The sequence below is a fragment of the Hemitrygon akajei genome, chromosome 12 (genome assembly GCF_048418815.1).
Source record: "Hemitrygon akajei chromosome 12, sHemAka1.3, whole genome shotgun sequence".
Classification (NCBI taxonomy): Eukaryota; Metazoa; Chordata; class Chondrichthyes; order Myliobatiformes; family Dasyatidae; genus Hemitrygon; species Hemitrygon akajei.
In genome coordinates this window covers 12,579,999-12,602,640 of record NC_133135.1, presented here as the reverse complement: position 1 = coordinate 12,602,640, position 22,642 = coordinate 12,579,999, and the positions used below count along the sequence as shown (strand labels likewise).

At 41.2% G+C, this 22,642-nt stretch overlaps 1 protein-coding gene across 1 annotated transcript in view; it reads left to right on the top strand.

Moving 5' to 3' along the window:
- gipc2 (GIPC PDZ domain containing family, member 2) overlaps positions 1 to 19,959 on the top strand; it is a 65,780-nt gene extending 45,821 nt beyond the window's left edge. Inside the window, exons 3-6 of the mRNA XM_073062565.1 lie at positions 6,408 to 6,588; positions 14,977 to 15,086; positions 16,018 to 16,099; positions 17,765 to 19,959. Coding sequence (XP_072918666.1) covers positions 6,408 to 6,588; positions 14,977 to 15,086; positions 16,018 to 16,099; positions 17,765 to 17,916 — 525 coding nt within the window. The 3' untranslated portion in view covers positions 17,917 to 19,959. The remainder of the gene's footprint in view (positions 1 to 6,407; positions 6,589 to 14,976; positions 15,087 to 16,017; positions 16,100 to 17,764) is intronic.
- The last annotated feature ends 2,683 nt before the right edge of the window (positions 19,960 to 22,642 follow it).

Genomic DNA, 22,642 nt, shown 5'->3' with positions numbered 1-22,642 from the left:
ATTCTCCCAGTCTACCTGCATGTTGAAATCCCCCATGACAACTGTATCATTACCTTTGCGACATGCCAATTTTAACTCTTCATTCAACTTGCACCCTACATCCAGACTGCTGTTTGGGGGCCTGTAGATAACTCCCATTAGGGTCTTTCTACCTTTAGAATTTCTCAGTTCTATCCATACTGACTCTAGACCCCCAGATTCTATGTCCCCCCTCGCAAGGGACTGAATATCATTCCTCACCAACAGAGCCACCCCACCCCCTCTGCCAGTCAGTCTGTCCTTTCGATAAGATGTATATCCTTGAATATTCATTTCCCAGGCCCTGTCTGCTTGAAGCTATGTCTCAGTTATTCCCACAACATCATACTTGCCAATTTCCAACTGAGCCTCAAGTTCATCTACTTTATTCCTTATACTTTGTGCATTCATATACAATACTTTTAATTTGGTACTCCCCTCTCCTTTCATATCAATTCCTTTTTCACTTGGCCATACTGTATGATCTCTTCTTGAGCTTTTTACTCCATTGATTCTGTTGTCCTTTTTAACTTTTATTTTCACTTTCCCTTTAACTCCATCCTTATATTTCCAGTTCATCCCCTCCCCCCACTACTTAGTTTAAACACATCCGTGTTGCAGTGGCAAACCTGTCTGCCAGAATGCTGGTCCCCCGCTTATTAAGGTGCAACCCTTTTGTACAATTCATCCCTACCCCAAAACAGGTCCCAGTGGTCCAAGAATGCAAATCCTTGCTTCCTGCACCAGTTCCTCAGCCACACATTCAGATCCATTATCTCCCTGTTTCTGCCCTCTCCAGCACGGGGAACTGGAAGCAAACCAGAGATAACCACCCTGGAAGTCCTGCTTTTCAGTCTTCTTCCGAGTTCTCTGAAGTCCCGCAGAATGTCCTTCCTCTTCTTACCAATGTCATTTGTGCCGACATGCACTACCACTTCCGGCTGTTCACCTTCACCCTTGAGGATTCCATGCAATCGGTCTGTGATGTCTTGGATCCTAGCACCAGGGAGGCAACACACCATCCTTAACTCTCGCCTGTTGCCACAGAAACCCCTTTCCATACCTCTTACTATGGAGTCCCCTACTACCACGGCTCTTCCTGATGTCTGACTCTTCAGCTCTGCTTTTGCACCAATTTTCAGCCCGCATACCTGTCCACCTCTCAGACTGGCAGTATCTTCTGTCCTGACAGCTTCCAAGAAGGTGAACCTGTTTACAAGAGGTACATCCCCTGGGGTCTCCTGTACTTCAAACATCCTTTCCTTCCTCATCATTGCCCCCTTTCTCTCTTCGGTATCCTCGGTGTAATGACCTCACTGTAGGTCCTGTCCAGAAAACCCTCATTTTCGCAGATAAACCTGAGGTCATCCAGTTCTTTCTTCAGTGCTGCAACATGCTCCTTCAGAAGCTGAATCTGGACACACTTTCCACAGTTGTAGGAGCCAGGGGCACCATCAGTGTCCCTGACCTCCCACATCATGCACGTAGCACACTGAATCAGCTTAGCGGTCATGTCTTCACTCTCTGCAATTGTGCCTGGCGTAGTCTCCTCACCAAAGACTAGCACTTCTCACACCAGGCACTTCCCTCGACCAGGCCACACCGCTAGAGCTCTCCCTCTTTTTATTTGCTTGAGTTTTGCAAGCTGCAAGGTCACCTGACCTCGATTGCCCAATCAGCTGTTTTCTGCTGACTCTGAGCTATTCAAATCTTGATTGCCAATCAACTGCTAATCAATTCTTGATTGCACTATCCAACTGCCAGAATCTCTCAAGCCAAAGATTAGCACTTTTCACACCAGGCACTTCCCTCGACCAGGCTGTTTCAACCTGTTTCACTTGCTCTGCCATTTGACCAAATCAAAGAACGATTGAAGGAGGATGAGGGGTGACTTGATAGAGGTGTATAAGATAAGAGTCATATGTAGAGTGGATAGCCGGAGACTTTTTCCCAGGACAGAAATTGGTAATACAAGGGGACACAAATTTAAGGAGAATCGAGGAAATGGAGGTGGGGGGGGAAATGTTAGAGTGGTGGGTGAATGGAACGCACAGTTAGAGTTGCTGGTAGAGGCAGATACATTAGGGACATTTAAGAAACTCAGTCATCAAATGCTCCTTGTACGTTAACCCTTTCATTCTCAGAATTCTGGTGAACCACCTCTAATGCTGTCCCTTGCTAAGTTGCTATTAACAGAAGCCTTCTTTGATTGCCTGCTGTACAAAAAAAATTCCTGTCAACTCTGCTTACTTTTTAAAACTGGCATGTCAAGTCTATAAGGAACTGTCTCTAACTTGCTTCACAATCTCCTGCTCCACAGACAAGTGCCGACAGGCCTTGTTTGTTTTTTTATCATATGTTTCATGAGATCCTGGTATTAAAGGTCCATAACACCATAGGACATAGGCATTTTGGCAATTGTGTCTGCTCTGCCATTCAACCATGGCTGACCCTTTTTTCTTTCCCCTTCCTCAGCCCAACTCCCCAGCCTTCTGGTAACCTGTGATGCTGTGGCCTGTCGAGAAGCTATCAATCTGTCTTAAATATGCCTAACAACCTGGGCTCTGTAGCTGCCTGTGGTAATAAATTCCACAAATTCACCAACTTCTATCTGAAGAATTTTCTCATCACAAGTGCCTTATAAAGCCAACAGCATCACATCCCTGCGCTTGAATACAAGACCTCTTTGAAATGAATGCTAACATTTCATTTGCCTTTCTCACCATCTCCTCAACCTTCAAGTTGACCTTTAGGGTGTTCTGCACATGGACTCATAAGTCCCTTTGCATCTGAGAGTTTTGGATTTTCTCCCCTTTTAGAAAATAGTGTGCACATTTATTTCTTCTATCAAAGTGCATGACCATGCATTTTCCAACATTGTATTTCATTTGTCACTTCCTTGCCCATTCTCCTAATCTGTCTAAGTCTTTCTGCAGCCCTCCTGTTTCATCAACACTACCTACCCCTCCACCAATCTTTGTATCATCCGAAAACTTGGCAACAAAGCCATCTATTCCATCTAAATCATTGATATACAGCACAAAAAGAAGCAGTCCCAACACAGACCACTGCGGAACACTAGTCACTGGCAGCCATCCAACAAGGATTCTTTTATCCCCACCTGCTGCCTTCTTCCAATCAGCCAATGCTCTAACCATGTCAGTAACTTTTCTGTAATACTACGGGCTCTTAACTTGGTAAGCAGCCTTATGTGAGGTACCTTGTTAAAGACCTTCTGAAAATCCAAATATACAACATTCTCTGCATCCCTTTTTATCTATCCTACTTGTAATCTCTTCAACAAATTCCAACAGGTTCATCAGGCAAGATTTTCCCTCAAGGAAACCATACTGACTTTGACATATCTTGTACCGTATCACCAAATACTCCATAACACCTTATCCTTAACAATTGTCTCCAACATCTTACGAACCATTGAGGTCAAGCTAACTGGTCTATAATTTCCTTTCTGCTGCCTTCCTCAAAGAGTGGAGTGACGTTTGCAATTTTCCAGTCCTCTGGCAAATCATTAAAGATCATTACTAGTGGCTTCAGTCTCTATATTTCCTCTTTCAGAACCCTAGGATGCAGTTCATCTGTTCTGGGCGACTTGGGTCTTTCAGCTTTTTGAGCACCTTCTCCCTTGTAATAGTAACTGCACTGACTGCTCTTCCCTCACACCCTTCAACATCTGGCATACTGCTGGTGTCTTCCACAGTGAAGACTGATGCAAAATACTCATCTAGTTCATCTGCCATTTCCTTGGCCCCCATTATTATTTCTCTGGTCTCATTTTCTTGCGGTCTTATATTCACTCTCATCTTTTACTTTTTTATGTACTTGGAAAAACTTTTACTATTCACTTTGATATTGTTTGCTAGCTTGCTTTCATATTTCATCTTTTCCCTCCTAATGATTCTTTTAGTTCTCTGTGTAGGTTTTTAAAAGCTTCCCAATCCTCTATCTTCCACTAATTTTTGCTTTGTTGTATGCCCTCTCTTTTGCTTTTACAATAGGTTTGACTTCCCTTGTCAGCCACAGTTGTATTATTTTTCCATTTGAGTATTTCTTGGTTTTTGGAATACATCTATCCTGCACCTTCTTCATTTTTCCTAGAAACTCATGCCATTGCTGCTCTGCTGTCACCCCTGCCAGCATCTCCCTTCTGATTTACTTTGGTCAACTCCTCTCTCATGCCACTGTAATTTCCTTTACTCCACTGTAATACTGCTGTATCAGGCTTTATTTTCTCCTTGTCAAATTTCAAGTTGAACTCAATTATATTGTGATCACTTCCTCTTGAGAGTTCTTTTATCTTAGCTTCCTAATCACCTCCACTTCATGACTTAACACCCAATCCAGCATAGCTGATCTTTTAAAAATCTTCGCTCCCACTCCAAACCTGTGTTCCCTAGTATTGGACTACTCTAATAGAATCAGAGCAGGTTTAGTATGACTGGCATATGTTGTGAAATCTGTTGCTTTATGGCAACAATACGGTGTAAAAACCTGGGAAAAATCTATTACCATTCAGCTTATCTATGCCTCATAACTTTAAACTCTTCTGTAAGGTTCCCCTTCTTTCTCCTATATTCCATTGCCTGGGCAATCTTTTCATATAACTCAGACATATTGATCAGCCATGATTTTGATGAATGATGGAAGTGGCTTGAATCTAAATGGCTCAATCCTTCTTTCTCATAAGCAGTCTCCAATGTGGTAAATATCCCTGGATGATTCACAGACTCAAACTTAGACTCAAACATCAGGGGATAGAAAGGAAAGTTACCAACATGATGGTAACTATGATGGCAGATGGCAGAATATAGCATTAATGGCAAGACTCTTGGCAATGTGGAGGATCAGAGGGATCTTGGGGTCTGAGTACATAGGACGCTTAAAGCTGCTCCGCAGGTTGACTCAGTGGTTAGGAAGGCATACGGTGCATTGGCCTTCATCAAACATGGGATTGAGTTTAACAGCCAAGAGGTAATGTTGCAGCTATATACCCGAAGCCTGGACTGACACCTTGCCCTACTGTCCTGTTTATTTATTTATTGTAATGCCTTCACTGTTTTTGTGCACTTTATGTAGTCCAGTGTAGGTCTGTAGTCTAGTGTAGCTTTCTCTGTGTTATTTTTTATTATTACGTAGTTCAGTCTAGTTTTTTGTACTGTCATGTAACACCATGGTCCTGAAAAACGTTCTCATTTTTACTATGCACTGTACCAGCAGTTATAGTCAAAATGACAATAAAAGTTGACTTGACTTGACGACTTGATATAGGACTCTGGTCAGACCCCATTTGGAGTACTGTGCTCAGTTCTGGTCGCCTCACTACAGAAAGGATGTGGAAACCATAGAAAGCGTGCAGAGGAGATTTACAAGGATGTTCAGTGAACTCAGCCTTTTCTCCTTTGAGCGGCGGGGGATGAGAGGTGACCTGATAGAGGTGTACAAGATAATGAGAGGCATTGATCGTGTGGATAGTCAGATGCTTTTTCGCAGGGCTGAAATGGCTAGCATGAGAGGGCACAGTTTTAAGGTGCTTGGAAGTGGGTACAGAGGAGATGTCAGGGGTAAGTTTTTTTTTACGCAGAGTGTGAGTGTGTGGAATGGGCTGCTGATGGCGGTGGTGGAGGCAGGAACGATTGGGTCTTTTAAGAAACTACTGGATGGATACATGGAGCTTAGAAAAATAGAGGGCTATGGGTAAGCCTAGGTAGTTCTAAGGTAAGGACATGTTCGGCACAGAGTTGTGGGCTGAAGGGTCTGTATTGTGCTGTAGGTTTTCTATGTTCTATGTAACGTTTGGGTGATTAGGAAGGTGGTAGATGGATTTATTTATTTCAGAGATGCAGAGCAAACAAGCTCTTTCAGTCCAATGAGCTGTACTGCCCAGCAGACCAAATATTTAACCCTAGCCTAATCACAGGACAATTTACAATGACCAATTAATTACTATCTTGGTAGTAATGACCAATTAAATACTGGAGCGCCTGGAGGATACCCAAGCTCTCCAGGGAGAGCTTATAAACTCCTTACAGAAGGCACAAGAATTGAACTCTGAACCCGATGCTGTAGTAGTATTGTGCAAACTGCTATGTTACCATGGTGCCCCATTTAGGCTGGGAATTCCAGAGCTTATGGATGACATAGCTGAAGGCATGAAGAAATGCAGGGATATGAAAAAAATTCGAGATCTGATGATGCTGCTGTAGATCTTTGTGTGTTGTATTTGCCATAAAGTAATAGTTACAAAAATAGCGGGAAAGTATTATCAGATCTGTCAGCATCAGTAAGTCAGGTCATGTCATGGCACCAGTTCCTCATGGATCCAAACTCTTACTGCTTTGTTTTAACAATGTTCACTCTTCCCTCTCTCTCAGCGCATCAAGGAAGGCAGTATCATCGACCAAGTTAAAGTAATTCTTGTCGGTGACCATATTGAATCGATCAACGGCAAGGGTGTGGTTGGCTGTCGGCACTACGAGGTGGCCAAGATGCTGAAAGAATTGCCAAAAGGCAAAAGCTTCACGCTCAAGCTGGTAGAAACCACTAAAGCATTTGGTAAGTTTCAAAGCCTCACAAATGTCCACTTCCAACCAACCTTCCTCCAACAAATGCAATGGACCAATTTATTATTGTAATAATACATTGTTATGGTAACACAGACCAGTCACACTTTTCCTTCAGCTTTCTTTCTGCCATGCTGAAATGATCTTGAAATTGGGAAACCATTTGAAAACAATCACAAGTGTCAAATAGGAAAGAGTGGCCCAAAAGTAAAATATTACAGATGTTGGAAATCTGAAATGAAAGCAAAAAATGCTGGAAGTACACAGAAGATTGGTCTGTAAGTGTAAAGTGATGTTTCAGGCAAATAGTTTGCTAACCCTAACTTCCAAATCCCTAATAGTAATACTATTTCTTTCTCTTTCAATTCCCTCTGATGTGCGAGGTATCATCATGATTTTCTTTTCCTATTTACCACTCTACCACTGATTATTTGCAGATTAATTTTTAGTTTCCACTGTTAGCAGAATAACTTGGTTGAAAGGATATTAAATGCTTCAGTTTAGTGATTTTCAGCAAACCTCCAGCACTTCAACTGGTAAAGAACAGGCTTGAATGTTATGGGATATGTGACTATATATTTTTGCCACCAGTCACATGGTAAGCCTGCTATTCACAATACTTTTACTTCTTGTAAAATTATTTGAACAGAGGTGCAAACCTGACTTGAGATGAATTCTTTGATGTATTCGCACTCTGGTGGTAACATAACAGTTAGTGTATTGCTTTGCAATGCCAGTGATCCACGTTCAATTCCTGTCACTGTAAGGAGTTTGTACATTATCCCTGTGAACACAAGGCTTTCCTCTTGGCGCTGTAGTTTCCTTCCACATTCCAGAATTGTACGGGTTGGGGTTAGTAATATGTGGGCATGCCATGTTGCTGCTGGAGGTGTGGCAACATTTGCAGGCTGTCCCCAGACATTCTTGGACTGTGGTCATTGACACAAATAACAATTTAACTATATGTATCGATGTAGGTGTGACAAATAAATCTTTAATCTAGTGTGAGGATAGAGAACAGAGACAGAATTTTTTTCAGAAAAAGATTTTTCAGCTTCTGTGTAATTTTTCCTTTTAACCCTCCTGTCAGTAACTCTGATCTGTTGTCTGGATCGGAAGCAGCATCTCCAACACCATCACAGTGAGCACGGGGGGCCCCCCAGGGCTTTGTGCTCAGTCCACTGCTGTTCACTCTGCTGACCCACGACTGTGCTGCAACACACAGCTCAAACCACATCATCAAGTTCGCCAATGACACGGCCGTGGTGGGTCTCATCAGCAAGAACGACGAGTCAGCATACAGAGAGGAGGTGTAGCGGCTAACAGACTCATGCAGAGGCAACAACCTGTCTCTGAATGTGAACAAAGTAAAAGAAATGGTTGTTAACTTTAGCCCCACTCTCTGCTGAACATCGACAGCTCCTTGGTAGAGATCATTAAGAGCACCGAATTTCTTGGTGTTCACCTGGCGGAGAATCTCACTTGGTCCCTTAGTACCAGCTCCATAGCAAAGAAAGCCCAGTAGCGTCTCTACTTTCTGCGAAGGCTGAGGAGAGTCCATCTCCCTGCCCCCATCCTCATCACATTCTACAGAGGTTGTATTGAGAGCATCCTGAACAGCTGCATCACTGCCTGGTTCAGAAATTGCACTATCTTGGATCACAAGACCCTGCAGCAAATAGTGAGGTCCGCTGAGAAGATCATCAGGGTCTTTCTTCCCGACATTTACACTACACACTGCATCCGCAAAGCAAACAGCATTATGAAGGACCCCACACACCCCTCATACAAACTCATTTCCTTCCTGCCATCTGGGAAAAGGCACTGAAGCATTCAGGCTCTCACGACCAGACTATGTAACAGTTTCTTTCCCCAAACCATCAGACTCTTCAAAACCCAGAGTCTGGACTGACACCAACTTACTGCCCTCTACTGTGTCTATTGTCTTGTTTATTTATTGTAATGCCTGCACTGTTTTGTGCACTTTATGCAGTCCTGGGTAGGTCTGTAGTCTAGTGTAGTTTTTTTTCTATGTTGTTTTTATGTAGTTCAGTGTAGTTCTTGTACTGTTTCATGTAGCACCATGGTCCTGAAAGACGTTGTCTCGTTTTTACTGTGTACCGCACCAGCAGTTATGGTCGAAATGACAATAAAAAGACACTTGACTTGATCTATCTTGATCAAGATGGTGCCATGTTGCAACTTCTGGAGTCATGGCTCAGTTTTAGTTGTTTTTAGTTTTTTTGGGGGGGGGTTTAATGGGGATGGTTTTGGGGATAAGGGTTAGGGTCAGGTTAGGGATTAAGGGCATGGATGTGGGGGAATTAGAGGACATGCAGTGTGGAAATATGTCTCAACCCAAGGAGGTGTAAGGTGCTTCTTCCTTCCACTAACCTGCAGGTTCCCCTTGGGCAGGGTGTAGCACCTGCTTAGCCCTCCAGTCAGGGTCACACAGTTAGTCAGGGTCAAGTGGAGATATGGCATAATAACATAGAGTTGCTGGAGGAATGAGCACGTGGAGGAAATGGATAGTCAACATTTCAGGTTGAGACTCTTCATCAGGATTGGAAAGAAAGAGGGGCGATGGCCAGTATAAAAGGTAGATGCAAGATCAGTGGAAATGACAAATGGCTGGAGAAGATGGACTATATTAGAAGAGAGTGGACCACAGAATAAAGGGAAAGAGGTGTTGCGGGGAACTGGTAGGAGGAGCGTCTTGTGTGAAGGGTAGATGGAGAGTGTGAGGAAAGGGCAAAGAAATGTGTTGATATGGGGTGGTGGGAAGAGGAGATGAAAAGGGGAATGGATAGAGTGAAGTAATTAATAGAAATTAGAGAAATCAATGTTCATGCAGTCAGGTTGGAGACTACCATGGTTGAATATGAGCTGTTGTTCCTCTAATCTGCGTCTCACCTCAACTTGGCAAAAGTAATAGACTGAAAAGTTGAGAGTCATTTATGAAGAGCATAAAAGGAAGGAAAGAAAGTAATTTTAAGTGTGTATGCATCATCAGTCAAACCAACAAGCATGTGCAAAATAAAAATTAACTAGGATGATGCTGATGGATTAGACCATAGACATGCCAGATTTCATTCCTTCTAGGAAAGGAAAGACTAAGAGATGAACTAATCAAATTCTTTTAAATTAAGAAAAGGCATGATGCCTAAATGACTGTCCAAACAGATGTTTCTACATGCAAGTGTTTAGAATGTCATGACCCAATGGGTAGTAAGAATCTGGAGCTCACTAACAAAATATTTGGTAAATGTGATTTAGTCAACCTGTGAAGGAGAAAGGACCAGAAGGCTGAGCTGATTTTTTTCCAAGGAACCTCTTGATGCATGAGCAAGATGGACCATGTGGTTTGTTTCTGTGTTGCAGACCATGTGGGGCCAGATATGGAATGACTGCCACTGCAAATATTGGAAAGAACAATAAATCCTATAATTGCAAGATTAGATAAGCCGAAGGCCTGTTTCTATGCTGTAGTGCTCTGATTCAATGTTTTGTTCTTGGGATATTGGTTAAGGGATGAATTTTGCCCTGGACATCTGCTCTTCCTGTGCTGTTTCACATTATGTCAAAGGTCTTTGGTTTCCATGTGAAAGCAAATGGGGCTTCAGTGTAATGACTCATCCAAAAGTTGGCTTCTGCAACAGTGCTTCACTGGAGTGTCAGCCTAGAGTTTCTTTGTGCTTATTTGTGTGGAACAGAAATTTGAACCTACAACCTTCTGGGAATATACAGTATATAAGAAACATATAACTAAGGGAGCTGACATTGTAATGTGGCCACAGCAACATCTATATGAGTGCAGGTTCTCTTCTCCCACTTTGACTACATAGGTGTGGGGCTGTAGGATATTAACTAGTCCTTGTATCTGTTGTAAGATGCTTATTGGTGAGCTCAGTGATCAGTTGATCTGAGTATGCTTTCTCTAAAGCTTCACTGTTTAAGATGACTGCAAGCCTGTGGCTTGGAAAGCAGGCAGTGACTGGCTTCAGGCCAGGTGACTCACAGGTTAAAACAAACCTGATCAACTGGGATTGATTTTTTTTTGGCTACTCTGACAGATTTTGGCTCCATCTTTTACTCTGGTACTGTCCTAGGATAAAAGTGGTGTCTGCTCTTTGCTTTATTGACATAACTTCTGTAAACGGCAGAATGAGAATCAGCTTTGTTACCACTGACATAGAGTTAGTCCTGAAATTTGTTGCTTTGCAGCAGCCAAATATTCAAGGCAAGAGCTGCTGGATAAAAAGATCTTTGTCAAGACCCAGTGGACTTTCTTGCCCCTCTCATCAGCCTGGGATAGATCCCTTCAGACCCTGGAGAATAATCTACCATTTTGTTCTTAAATGGACCAAGCACCACTACCACCTTGATAACAGTATATTACTCCCTGATCTCACTATGCTTGGTCCTTTTCCTTGCTGAATATTGAAGCAATATATAAGAACACAAGAAATAGGAGCAGGAGTAGGCCATCCAGCCCATCGAGCCTGCCCTGTCATTCAATAAGATCATGGCTGATCTGTCTGTAAACTCAGCTCCATCTACCTGCTCTTTCCCCATAACCATTAATTCCCCTACTATGTAAAAATCTATCTAACTGCATGCTAAATATATTTAGTGAAGAAGCCTTCACTGCTTCCTTGGGCAAAGAATTCCACAGATTCACCACTCTCTGGGGAAAAACAGTTTCTCCTCATCTCCTTCCTAAATCTTCTCCCCACACCCACTTCCTTCCCGGGCATAAATTCCCTCCTTTATCTTGAGGAGTGGTCCTGCCTCTCTCAACTTACCTTGTATGTTTAAACTGCCTTAGGATTCTCTTTAGTCCTACATCCTAAGGATGTTTATGGGCCCTTTTTGCCCTACTGATTCCCTGCTCAAGTTCTTTGCTAATTCCTTTTATATTCTTCAAAGGCCCTGTTTGATTTCAGCTTTCTAAATCTTGCATACGTGTCCTTTTTCTTTTTGCTTAAATTGCAACATCTCTCATCATCCATGTTTTCCTGAGCCTTGCCGTCCTGTCTTACTTCCCCACAGTAACAGCTGCTGTGAATTTACTCTCCGTACTGTTGCAGTGGGATAACATTGCTGGCTTTGATTGGGCTCCATCTGTGGTGAATTCTTCGTTCTAATAACAGTTAGAACATAAAACATCAAGCCATACTGCAGAAGACCAGGCCCTTCGACCCCATGATGTATGTGCTGACCATGATGCCAAAATAAATTCATCCCATCTACCTGTATCTCCCTCTGTTCCCTGCTTTTATTGTGCTGCAATGGTGTCTGCTTCTATTTACCATCTGTGGTAGCCTGTTCCTGACACATACCACTCTGTTTTTATTTATAAAAAATAAAAAAAATAAATTCTTACCCTAAAAATCTCCTTTAAACCATCTCCCTCTCACTTTATAGCCACATCCTCTAGTTTTCTTCCCTGGAGAAACTGACTCTTTCTACCCTATCAATGCCTCTCATTATTTTATAAGCCTCTATCAGATTGTATCTCAATCTGCAGCATCCCAGAGGGGGAAAAAATAGAAGATCGTCCAACCTCCCCATAAAGTTCATTCATATCCTTTACTGCTGTCAGCATTCTGGTAAACCTTTGTACCCTCTCCAAAGCCTCTACAACCTTTTAGTAATGGAATGACGAGAAATGCCATATTACTGAGATGATTCATGTAAAGCAAGCCTCTTGGTATTTGCAGTGATCAGCTAATGAAAACCTCATGATCTACAGAAACCAGCATTTGGCAAGCTGGTTTCTGCACTCCATCTTCCCACCCCTTTGCATTTAACTCCATTAACATTACCTGAAGGGGGGCATACACTTGCAAGAAAAAAATCTCTGAACCTTTTGCAATTACCTGGTTTTCTGCATTAATTACTCATAAAATGTGATCTGATCTTCATCTAAGTCACAATAATAGACAAACACAATCTGCCTAAACTAATAACAGAAACAATTGTACTTTTCATGTCTTTATTGAACACATTGTTTAATAATTCAGGCCAGGCTGGAAAAGTATGCGAACCCTTGTATCTAAAAACTGGTAGCACCTCCTTTAGCAGCAATAACCTCTACCAAATGTTTCCTGTAGCTGCTAATCAGACTTGCACAACAGCAGGGAAGAATTTTAGACCATTCCTCCATACAAAACTGTTTCAGTTCATCAATATTTCTGGGATACCTTGCATGAGCACTCCTCTTCAGGTCATTCCACAGTATCTCAATTGGGTTAGGGTCTAGACTCTGACTTGACCATATCAAAACACAAGTTCTTTTTAAACCTTTCTATTGTTTATTTACTCTTGTGTTTTGTATCATTGCCTTGTTGCATCATCCAAGTTCTATTAAGTTTCAGGTGATGGACAGCTACCCTGACATTCTCCTGTAAAATGTCTTGATACAATTTTGAATTCATTGTTCCCTCAACGATGGCAAGCTGTCCAGGCCCTGAGGCAGCAAAGCTGCCCCAAACCATGATGCTCCTTCCATCATGCTTCACAGTTGGGATGTGGTTTTGGTGTTGGTGTGCAGTTTTTCCTCCAAACATAGCGGTATGCATTTCTGCCAGAAAGTTCAACTTTTGTCTCATTTGTCCACAGAACATTGTCCCAAAAGCATTGTGGAAAATCCAGGTAGTCTTTTGCAAACTTGAGATGTGCAGCAATGTTTTTTTGGAGAGCAGTGGTTTCCTCCATGGTGTCCTTCCATGAATGCCATTCTTGTTCAGTGTTTTTCCTATAGTGGACACATGAACAGAGACTTTAGCAAGTTCTAGAGATGTCTGCAAATATTTTGCTGTTGCCCTTGGGTTCTTTTTCACCTCCTTCAGCATTGCACATTTTGCTATTGCTGTGATCTTTGCAGGATGCCTATTCCTAGGGAGAGTAGCAACTGTACTGAATGCCCTCCATTTGTAGACAATCTCTTTTACTGTGGACCGATGAACACTCAGGTCTTTAGAAATGGTTTTGTAGCCTTTTCCAGCTTCATGCATCTCTACAGTTCTTCTTCTAAGGTCCTCTGAAAGTTGTTTTGTGCACATAAAGAGAACTTTCTTGAGAAGAGCAAGCTCTGTCAGTAACCTGACCTTTTTTTATATAGCAGGAGACCTCTACAACCCACACCTCAAATCTTCCCATTGGAATATCTGACCCCAAATAGCTTTTGTAAAAGGCATTACCTCAGAGGTTAGATTGTGCCTAGAGTAGGTTAAAATGTCAGCACAATATTGTGGGTCAGAGGGCCTGTACTATGCTGTAATTTTCTATGAATGATCTTCATCAAACTGCAAAGATGCTTGAAATCTGAACTATTGATTTAGAGTATGGAAACAGTCCAATTCATTTATGCCAACCAAGGTGCTTACCTGAGCTGGTCCCACTTGCCTGCATTAGGCCCAGATCATTCTCAACCTTTCCTGTCCACACTCCTGTTTACAAATCTTTTAAATAAAAACAGAAAATGCTGGAAAGATTTAACAGGTAATATAGCAACTGTGCAAAAAGAACTGGTAAACAGTTAACATCATCAGGGTCTTGGCCTGAAACATCAACTGTTTACTCCTTCCATAGATGCTGCCTGGCATTTCGTGTGTGTTGCTGGGATTTCCAACATCTGTAGATTTTCTCTTGGCATGTGAAATAAAAATCATGTTAATGTTTAAGGACAAGGGCCCTTACTCAAAAATAATCCTTCTTTTTGTCTTGCATGCTAACGTAGCATCCTCACAAATACATCTGAGCTGGTTATCTGAGCTACTCTCTTTGGTTGTAATAAAAATATTTCTAATGCAATCCTGACTATATTGTACTATAATTAACTTGTATTTATGGTTCCGCCTTTGGTCTCACTCATTGTAGAAACATCAACTACTTGTTTCCTGTGGATTTCTTTCATTAGATCTCTTAATCTCTCAAATCCACCACCTCATGGCCCTTGCGCCTTCTTGCCTACCTGCATTGCACTTGCTCTGTAGCTGTAACACTATATGCTGCATTATTGTGATTCCCTTTGTATTATCCTGATCTACTCATGTTTGCAATAATATGGATAGTATGAAAAACTGCCTTTAATTATCTTGGTGCATGGGACAATAAATCAATTACCAGTTTAAGAACTCACAAGTTACCTGATATGATTTATATAGACAGTTTGTCTTTAGCACATTGGTTATTTATCAGTCTGTGTATGTATGGTTTTTCACAGACTTGATTGTATTTTTGTATTTATTTATTTTTCCTCTAAATGTCTGAAGAAAATTTCAACATGTATGTACTAAGATAATAAATTTACTTCAGAACTTTTTTGAGCGTTAATTCATCTTGTGACATTTAAATTTCATGTCATTTTTGTCAGATGTGATTGAGCCCCGATCACGAGGAAAGCCTGGTGGCGAGGGTAAGATTGGCACAGGAAGGGGCACACTACGATTGCGTTCAAAGGGACCTGCAACTGTGGAAGAGTTGGTAAGTGAGTCAAGATGGAGTGAAGTTTTAAATACTTCAAGTATTTCAAATCCACAAAGTCAAAATGTTTGTACATTGTTTTCACTTGAAATGGAACTTGCATTAAGCCACCTGGCCATAGAACGCAGGGCAAATGCAGAGCAAAGCTTTTATTGTTCATCCTCAGTGAAGTTGCCCAGCAAGAGTTCCGGAGTACCTTCTTTCTGCAACAGAGTGGCATTTTTATACGTAGAGTCATAGAACACTACAATGCAAAAGCAATCCCTTTGGCCCATCTAGTCCATGCAAACTATTATTCTGCCTATCTTGAATCATTATCTATTAATGATAACTAGGGAGCTATTTTGAGGTTTGGCCCTGTTTCTGGGAAGAACAAGACTTCTTTGGGGGAAAAAGAGGGAATATCAATGGAACACTGTCAACTTAAGGCTTCTGCAAAGTGGAGATGGGGAGCAAAACAAAAAACTGCTGGAGGAACTCAATAGGTCAACTACTTCTGTGGAAAGAAATGGACATTTGAAGTTTTGGGTTGAGACCCTTTAAAAAGAGGTTTGCTTTGTTTGTCACATGCATTGAAAGGAAAATGTTCAAACTCTTTACAGACAGCGATGGTAATTTAACCCCAGTCTTACAGCTGGCATTGTATAGCATTAGGTTAACTACTATGCTATCATGCTGCCCATCATCTGAAAGGCTGGAGGTGGTGATAGTTGGCATAAAGAGGTGAGGGGTTGCACAAGAATTGACTATTTATTGAGACACAGTGCAGAATAAGCCTTTCCATCCTTTCAAACTTTTTTTTTTCTCCTTGTGTACCGGAAATGACATTAAACAATCTTAAATCTTGGATCGTTTGAAAGTACTGACATCATTGTGACAGATTTGTTTATTTCGTTCTTTATTTATGTGTTTTTTTTTGTTGAATCAACAGCCGACTGAATTCGAAGAAAAAGCAATCGGTAAAGTTGATGACCTGTTAGAAAGTTATATGGGCATAAGGGACACGGAATTAGGTGAGTTAATTGCTATTTTTCATGTGGAAGTGAATGATAATAGTGTTGACAGTTATGCAGCACAGAAACAGGCCTTTCCACCCAAATGGTCCACGCTGACCAAGATGCCCCATTCTACCTAGTTCCATTTGCCAGCTTTTGGCCCATAACCTTCTGAACCTTTCCAACCCATGGAAAGCATAATAATATTAATAGTGACATTATTAATAAAAGATTATTAGAGATACTGCAGTAACAGGCCCTTCTGGTCCCATGAGCCCTCACTACCCAATTACACTGATGTAACCAATTAACCTACTAACCCTTTGTCTTATGGTCTTGTAGTGGGATAATAAATCAGCCATGAACGAATGGTGGAGCAGACTTGATGGGCCAAATGGCCTAGTTCTACTCCCATGTCTGATGGTCTTACCCAGGCAACTATGGAGCATGGGATGAAATGGAGCAACCTGAAGAAACCCATGCAGTCATGGAGAGAATGTATAAACCCTTTACATGCAGTGACGGAAATTAACCTGGCGATGTAATAGCCGCTAACGGCCATGCTATTGTGCCGCTCCAAACTGTACTTACCTTAACTGTCTTTTAAAACTTGTACTAAACTCAAGCACTGTTCTTGCTGCTCATGCCACATACGTGTGTGAGTGTGTGTGCGTGTGTTACCCTCATCCCCCACCCACACACAAAGTTCCTATTAAATTTTCCCCCTCATCTTAAACCTATGTCTTCTTGTTCTTGATTATTCCATTATTCTCCAACCCTGGGAAAAGGACTGTGCATTCACCCATATATGCCCCTCATTATTTTACACTAATGATTTTGTACTTCTATGCATTATTTTAAATTATGAAAATTAAAGTTGGGGATAAGAAATAAAAGTGACCAATTGAAGATTATTTGACATATCCGAAATCTGTTCAGATGGTTGTTACATGTCCTTTAGCAGATGATGTGTATCCTACGCTCTGTAGGAGATGAAGGGACTCAGGTCAGCATGAAAATACGATCACAGATTAACATTTAAAAAAAAATTAATGGGCAAGAATGTGGACATACCACAAAAATTGCCCATCAAATCCCTGTAATCTGCTTTTGGTCTAAATCTAGAGGAGAGCACATTGTGCATGCTGACTACAATATACAGGATGGAAAACTAACCATATTGTTTCTCACCAGCTGCCCAGTAAATGTGTTCAGGCTCTCATTATCAGGGTTTAAATTTTGGTTAGCTTTATTTTATGTACGTCAAAACGTGCAGTGAAATGTGTTGTTTGCATCAGCGACCAACACAGTCCAGAATTGTGCTGGGGGCAGCCTGCAAGTGTCACTACGCTTCCCACAACTCACTAACCCGAGCCAGCAAGTCCTGTTGAGGATGACAATGAACTGATCTAAATCTGATATCATCCACGTCATGAAGTGCCTGTTGAAGATGCTACACTGTATGATTCATCAGTTGATTCTCTGTTACCTGTCTGTTAAATGTTACTGGCTGGCTCAGTAAATTGCTTCAATCGCTATTGCTGAGTGGTTAAATTGCACCATTGTAGGCTGAGTCTTGAAAGACAGCTGGTATCACACAGGATCCTCTTTTTTTTTACCATTTTAAAGGTTTTTATACAAATTCATGATTTTATTAAAACCTGTTCTCTCCTTTGTTTTCAGCTGCAACCATGGTTGAGGTTGGGAAGGACAAGAAAAACCCTGATGAATTTGCAGTGGCACTCGATGAGGCCCTGGGCGACTTTGCGTTTCCGGATGAGTTTGTCTTTGATATCTGGGGCGCCATAGGTGACGCAAAGAAGGGAAGACTTTAGTGCCAACATTTCGATAGGCAGGGTTTTGAAGCTTCATTGATAGTTCCTTTTTTAAAAAAAAATGCCAAATGGACTTTGTTGCCTGAGAGTGGAGTGAGCACATTTTTAAAATTGTGTTCAATTTGTCCAGTAACTTCTTAGGCCATCACAAGACCATCCAATAAAACACAGACCACCCTCATCCCTGCCCACTACCTTCCCATGTTGGAGTAGAGGACAATCTTACCTTACTAATCAATCAATCCCTCTCTCTCTTTTCCTGTCTCTCTCTCTCTTCAGGTTTCAATAAATTATTGACAGATATATCACTTCTGTTTTTCTCTGGTTTCCACTAGAGAGCAGTACTACATGCCATTGTTAAGTGGACTGAGCCCCGTACGAGCTCACCCTTTCCACTATTAAGGATCTACAGAAGGTGCAGCACTTGTAACCTTAGTGACTTTATATCACTGGGCAAAGTGTTTTTTAAGAAAAAAATTGAGAAAGATTTAGTTCAAATAAGAAGTACAGTTTCAAACATTGCTCTTTCTGTGAATGAGAGTATTTAACATTTATGTCACCAAAGTTAATTTTGGCAATAGCATTCATTCCAAATTATAAATGATGTTGGACCAAAGATTTTCTAAGAATATTTGTACACTCCTGTCAATCCAATGGGGTTTTTTCCTATAATTTTAGACATTTGGACATAATGTGTTTTCAATCAAAATACGTATAAGGAATTACAAACCAACAAGTGTTTTTTTAAATAACTGCAGCCTTGTTTATAATTTACCAAGTCTTAAAATGATTTACCATGGTGTGCCTAATGATGTTGCACTGTATTTTTATAGCTAAATTGTTTGCTAATTTTGTTTGGATCTTTGGTACCAGGACAGCCAATTAATCATATATTTGATAGGACTTTATTTTAATAACCTAGTAACTCAATTTTATTCACTTAGTTTGTAAATACACATTGCCTATTGACTTATCTGAATGTAGATTGGAGTTTAATTGTGGTGGTTTAGGTTGTCGCTACTTGGGATGATACCTTTGTCTAGAATGCCAACCTCCAAAACTCACTAATTCAACAGCACTTCCTGAATCATCAGTGATGCAGGATGGGTTGATAATAAGCCAAGACTCCTGATCAAAATAATTTTTGTGTAATCCTTTTTCAGTGAGTCAAACAGTATAACTTTTTCCACCCACTGCTTGGAGCAGGTGGTTTTCACTTAAGTGTGGTATGTACTGGGTATAATTAATGAGATTGCATCATGCATTGGATGTCTATAATCTTCAACATCTTGTTTATTTATTTAAGCTCTTTGTTCTGCATCCAGATGGATTTGTGTTGTTATTACTATATTTTTCAACGGGGTTTTGGTTCTCATTCCATTTTATATTGCTATAACTCTACATTTGTTTAAAATGAATCAGTTACCTCAAATGGTTCTCCGAGAGCATCCAGACTTGATCTCTGTGGGTCCATACACATGATTTGGTCTTGGGTGTGTGATTTTCTGGAGTTGCCCATCCTCCATCACTGTGCTCTATATATAACACTGTAGGCTAAGCATGTGTTACATTCAGGTGCTACATTCAGAAATATAATTGTATAAACATCCCTATGTATGTACATGCATCAAAAGCAGTTGATGCTTGTAAGTTTGTGCACCAATGAGACATCAATTCTACCAAAGCTCTTTCCAATTCGGACCAAACAAATTCAGAAATGGGAATATCAATCAGCTTGGAGGCTGGCGGTGATCTAAATTTGCCTGTTTTAACTTTATGGGACTAGCTTTCTCTCCAAGTACAACTGACTTTCTTCTGCACTTACAATCAAAGGGAAGATAACTCGTCCCAGTAAAAATGACTCTTTGAGCATTGGTCTATTAAGCATGCACAGTCATAACCGGGCTTCACAAAGTTCATAATGACTACTTTACCTAAAGCAGTGCTTCGGTATTGAACTACTGAAAAACACAATGATTTACACTACATGTTAAAATGCCTTCTGTAAAGAGATTTTTCTATTAAAGTTTTTTTTTTCACAAACACTGTGTCAAATTGCTTTTCTTGTCCTGTATGGAAAAATTTTGAGTATTTTACACCAATAATTAGCACATCTTTTTGTCATACCTCCAATGACTGACTTAAAATATTTATTTAGCTATACCAGTAGTGTATTTTGTTAGCCACATCCTTGCTTTCAAGAATGGTGCTTATCAAATACAGATATTGCAACTGCTGGCCAATCATATTGGTTTCTGGACACAATAGAACAAATAAATCAGGTGCCACAACAGTGGAGCTCAGGCTGGTGGAACACATTTTCAGTGAAACACAGGTGCTCATGGATAATTTTGAACGTGAAGGCATTGTTTACTATTGTTCTCAACCGAGTTGGAATTTATTATAGAAACCGAATATTGGCACATTCCACTCATCCTTTTGTACTTTTCATTTCTAGGTGATTAATTATGTAACCAATACAAGGTTTATTATCACTGACAGCAGTACAGTGCAATACATAAAAAATTACTACGTTCCAAAAATAGCGCAGAAGGCTATTAATGAGGTAATGTTCATGGACTGTTCAGAAATCTGATGGCGTGGGGACGAAGCTGCCCTGACAAAGGGTCTCTGCCTAAAATGTTGACTGTTTACTCTTTTCCGTAGATGCTGCCTGGCTTACTGCATTCCTCCAGCATTTTGGATTTCTGGCATATGCTGATTTTCTCGTGTCTGCTAAAATGTTGAGTGAGGGTCCTTGTGCTTTTGGGTGGTTGTATTTTACTGGTATCTTATGTATTTGCTATCCTTTATGTGCTAGCACTAGGTCTCAAGCCATACTGTCACCTGTTTACAGCCACCAGGATAGAGGTATTGGAGGTGTTGTACTCCATCGGGGCGGTGTGGTATGGAGTCCAGGCTGGAATCAGTTCTGTCCTCTTCTTTCTAACAACCCCCCCCCCCCCCCCCCCCGGTCTATGCTTGGCGGAAGGCAATATACAATGTGGTCAGCCTGCAGATTTCTGCGGCATTCATGGCTTGGGTCTGGACTTTTGTGTGGCTGTATCTTACTGATATCTTTGAGCTATGTGTGCTTTGTGCTGTGTGATTGTTGGTGCTGTGTTTTGCACCTTGGCCCTGGAGTAATGCTGTCTTGTTTGGCTGTGTTCATGTAGGGTTGAATGACAATTAAAATTGAATTGATGATAGTAGCATGAAGAGGGAATGTCCCAGGTGCTTGACGGTCTTTAATAGATGCCACCACCTTGAGGCATCACCTCTTGAAGATGTCCTCAATAGTGGGAGAGGGTTGTGCCCGTGATGGAACTGGCTGAGTCTACAACCTTATGCAGTCTCTCCATTCCAGGCAACCACTCAGAATGCTCTCCAGTGTACATCTATAAAAATTTGCAAGGTTCTTTGATATATTAAATCCCCTCAAACACTTAATGAAAGAAAGCAATGAACGAGCAATTGTGGTTACATTAATGTGTTGGGACCAGAGTAGACCACCTTGAGATATTAATGCTCGAACTTGAAACTGCTCACCCTTTTCACCTCTGACCCCTCTGAGGACTGGTGTGTGTGTGTGTGTTCTCCCATCTTCCCCTTCCTCAAAATCTACAATCAATTCCTTGGTCTTGGTGACACAGCGCAAAGGTGTTGTTTCAACACCATCTGAGATTCTGCAATAAGTTGTGTCATTGCTGAATTCATAGATGGTGTTTGAGCTGTGCATAGCCACACAGCTGTGAGTAGAGAGAGCAGAGCAGTGGGCTAAACATCTCAAATCATTGAGGTGCATCCATGTTGACTGTCAGCAAAGAGTTGTTATTACTGGAAGGTGTATCGAGGACTGGCTCCTGGACTGATGTGGATGGCTTCGCTTGCCTCACATTGAACCCACTCCACAGCCTGTAGACACACTTCAGAGACTCCGCCTTCATTATGTACGGGTGTTCATGGATTCCTTTACTTTACTTTCCTGAGGGTGCCATCCCATCTCCTGTACTCAATACATTGATTTATGAAGGCCTAAGTGCAAAAAGCTTTCTTTATGACCCTGTCTACTTGTGACGTCACTTTCAACAAATTATGGACCTGTATTCCTAGATCCCTTTGTTCTACCATACTCGTCAGTGCTCTACTGTTTGAGACCTACCCTGGTTGGTCCTACCAAAGTGCAACAGCTCACATTCGTCTGCAGTAAATTCCATATGCCACTTTTCCAGCTGATGCAGCTCTCTCTGCGAGCCATGATAGCCTTCCTCGCTGTCCACAACACCCTCAATCTTGGAGTCATCTGAAAATTTGCTAATACAGTTAACCACATTATCATACAGATCTTTGATTTTAGATGACAAACAACAAAGGTCTAGTACTGATCCCTATGGCACATCACAAGTCATAGACCTCAAGTCAGAGACCATCTGTTACCACTCTGGTTTCTCCCACAAAGTCACTGTCTGATCCAATTTACAACTTAATCTTGAATGCTGAGTGACTGAACTTTTTTAAATAACCTATGCAAGACCTTGTCAAATACCTTGCTAAACTCCATGTAGACATCATCCACAACCCTACCTTCATCCACTTCCCTGGTATCTTTCTTGAAAAACTCTTCAAGATTGGTTAGACATGACCTATCACACATGAAGCCATGCTGACTATCCTTAATCAGTCCGTGTCTATCCAAATACTTGTACAAATGGTTCCTTAGAATACC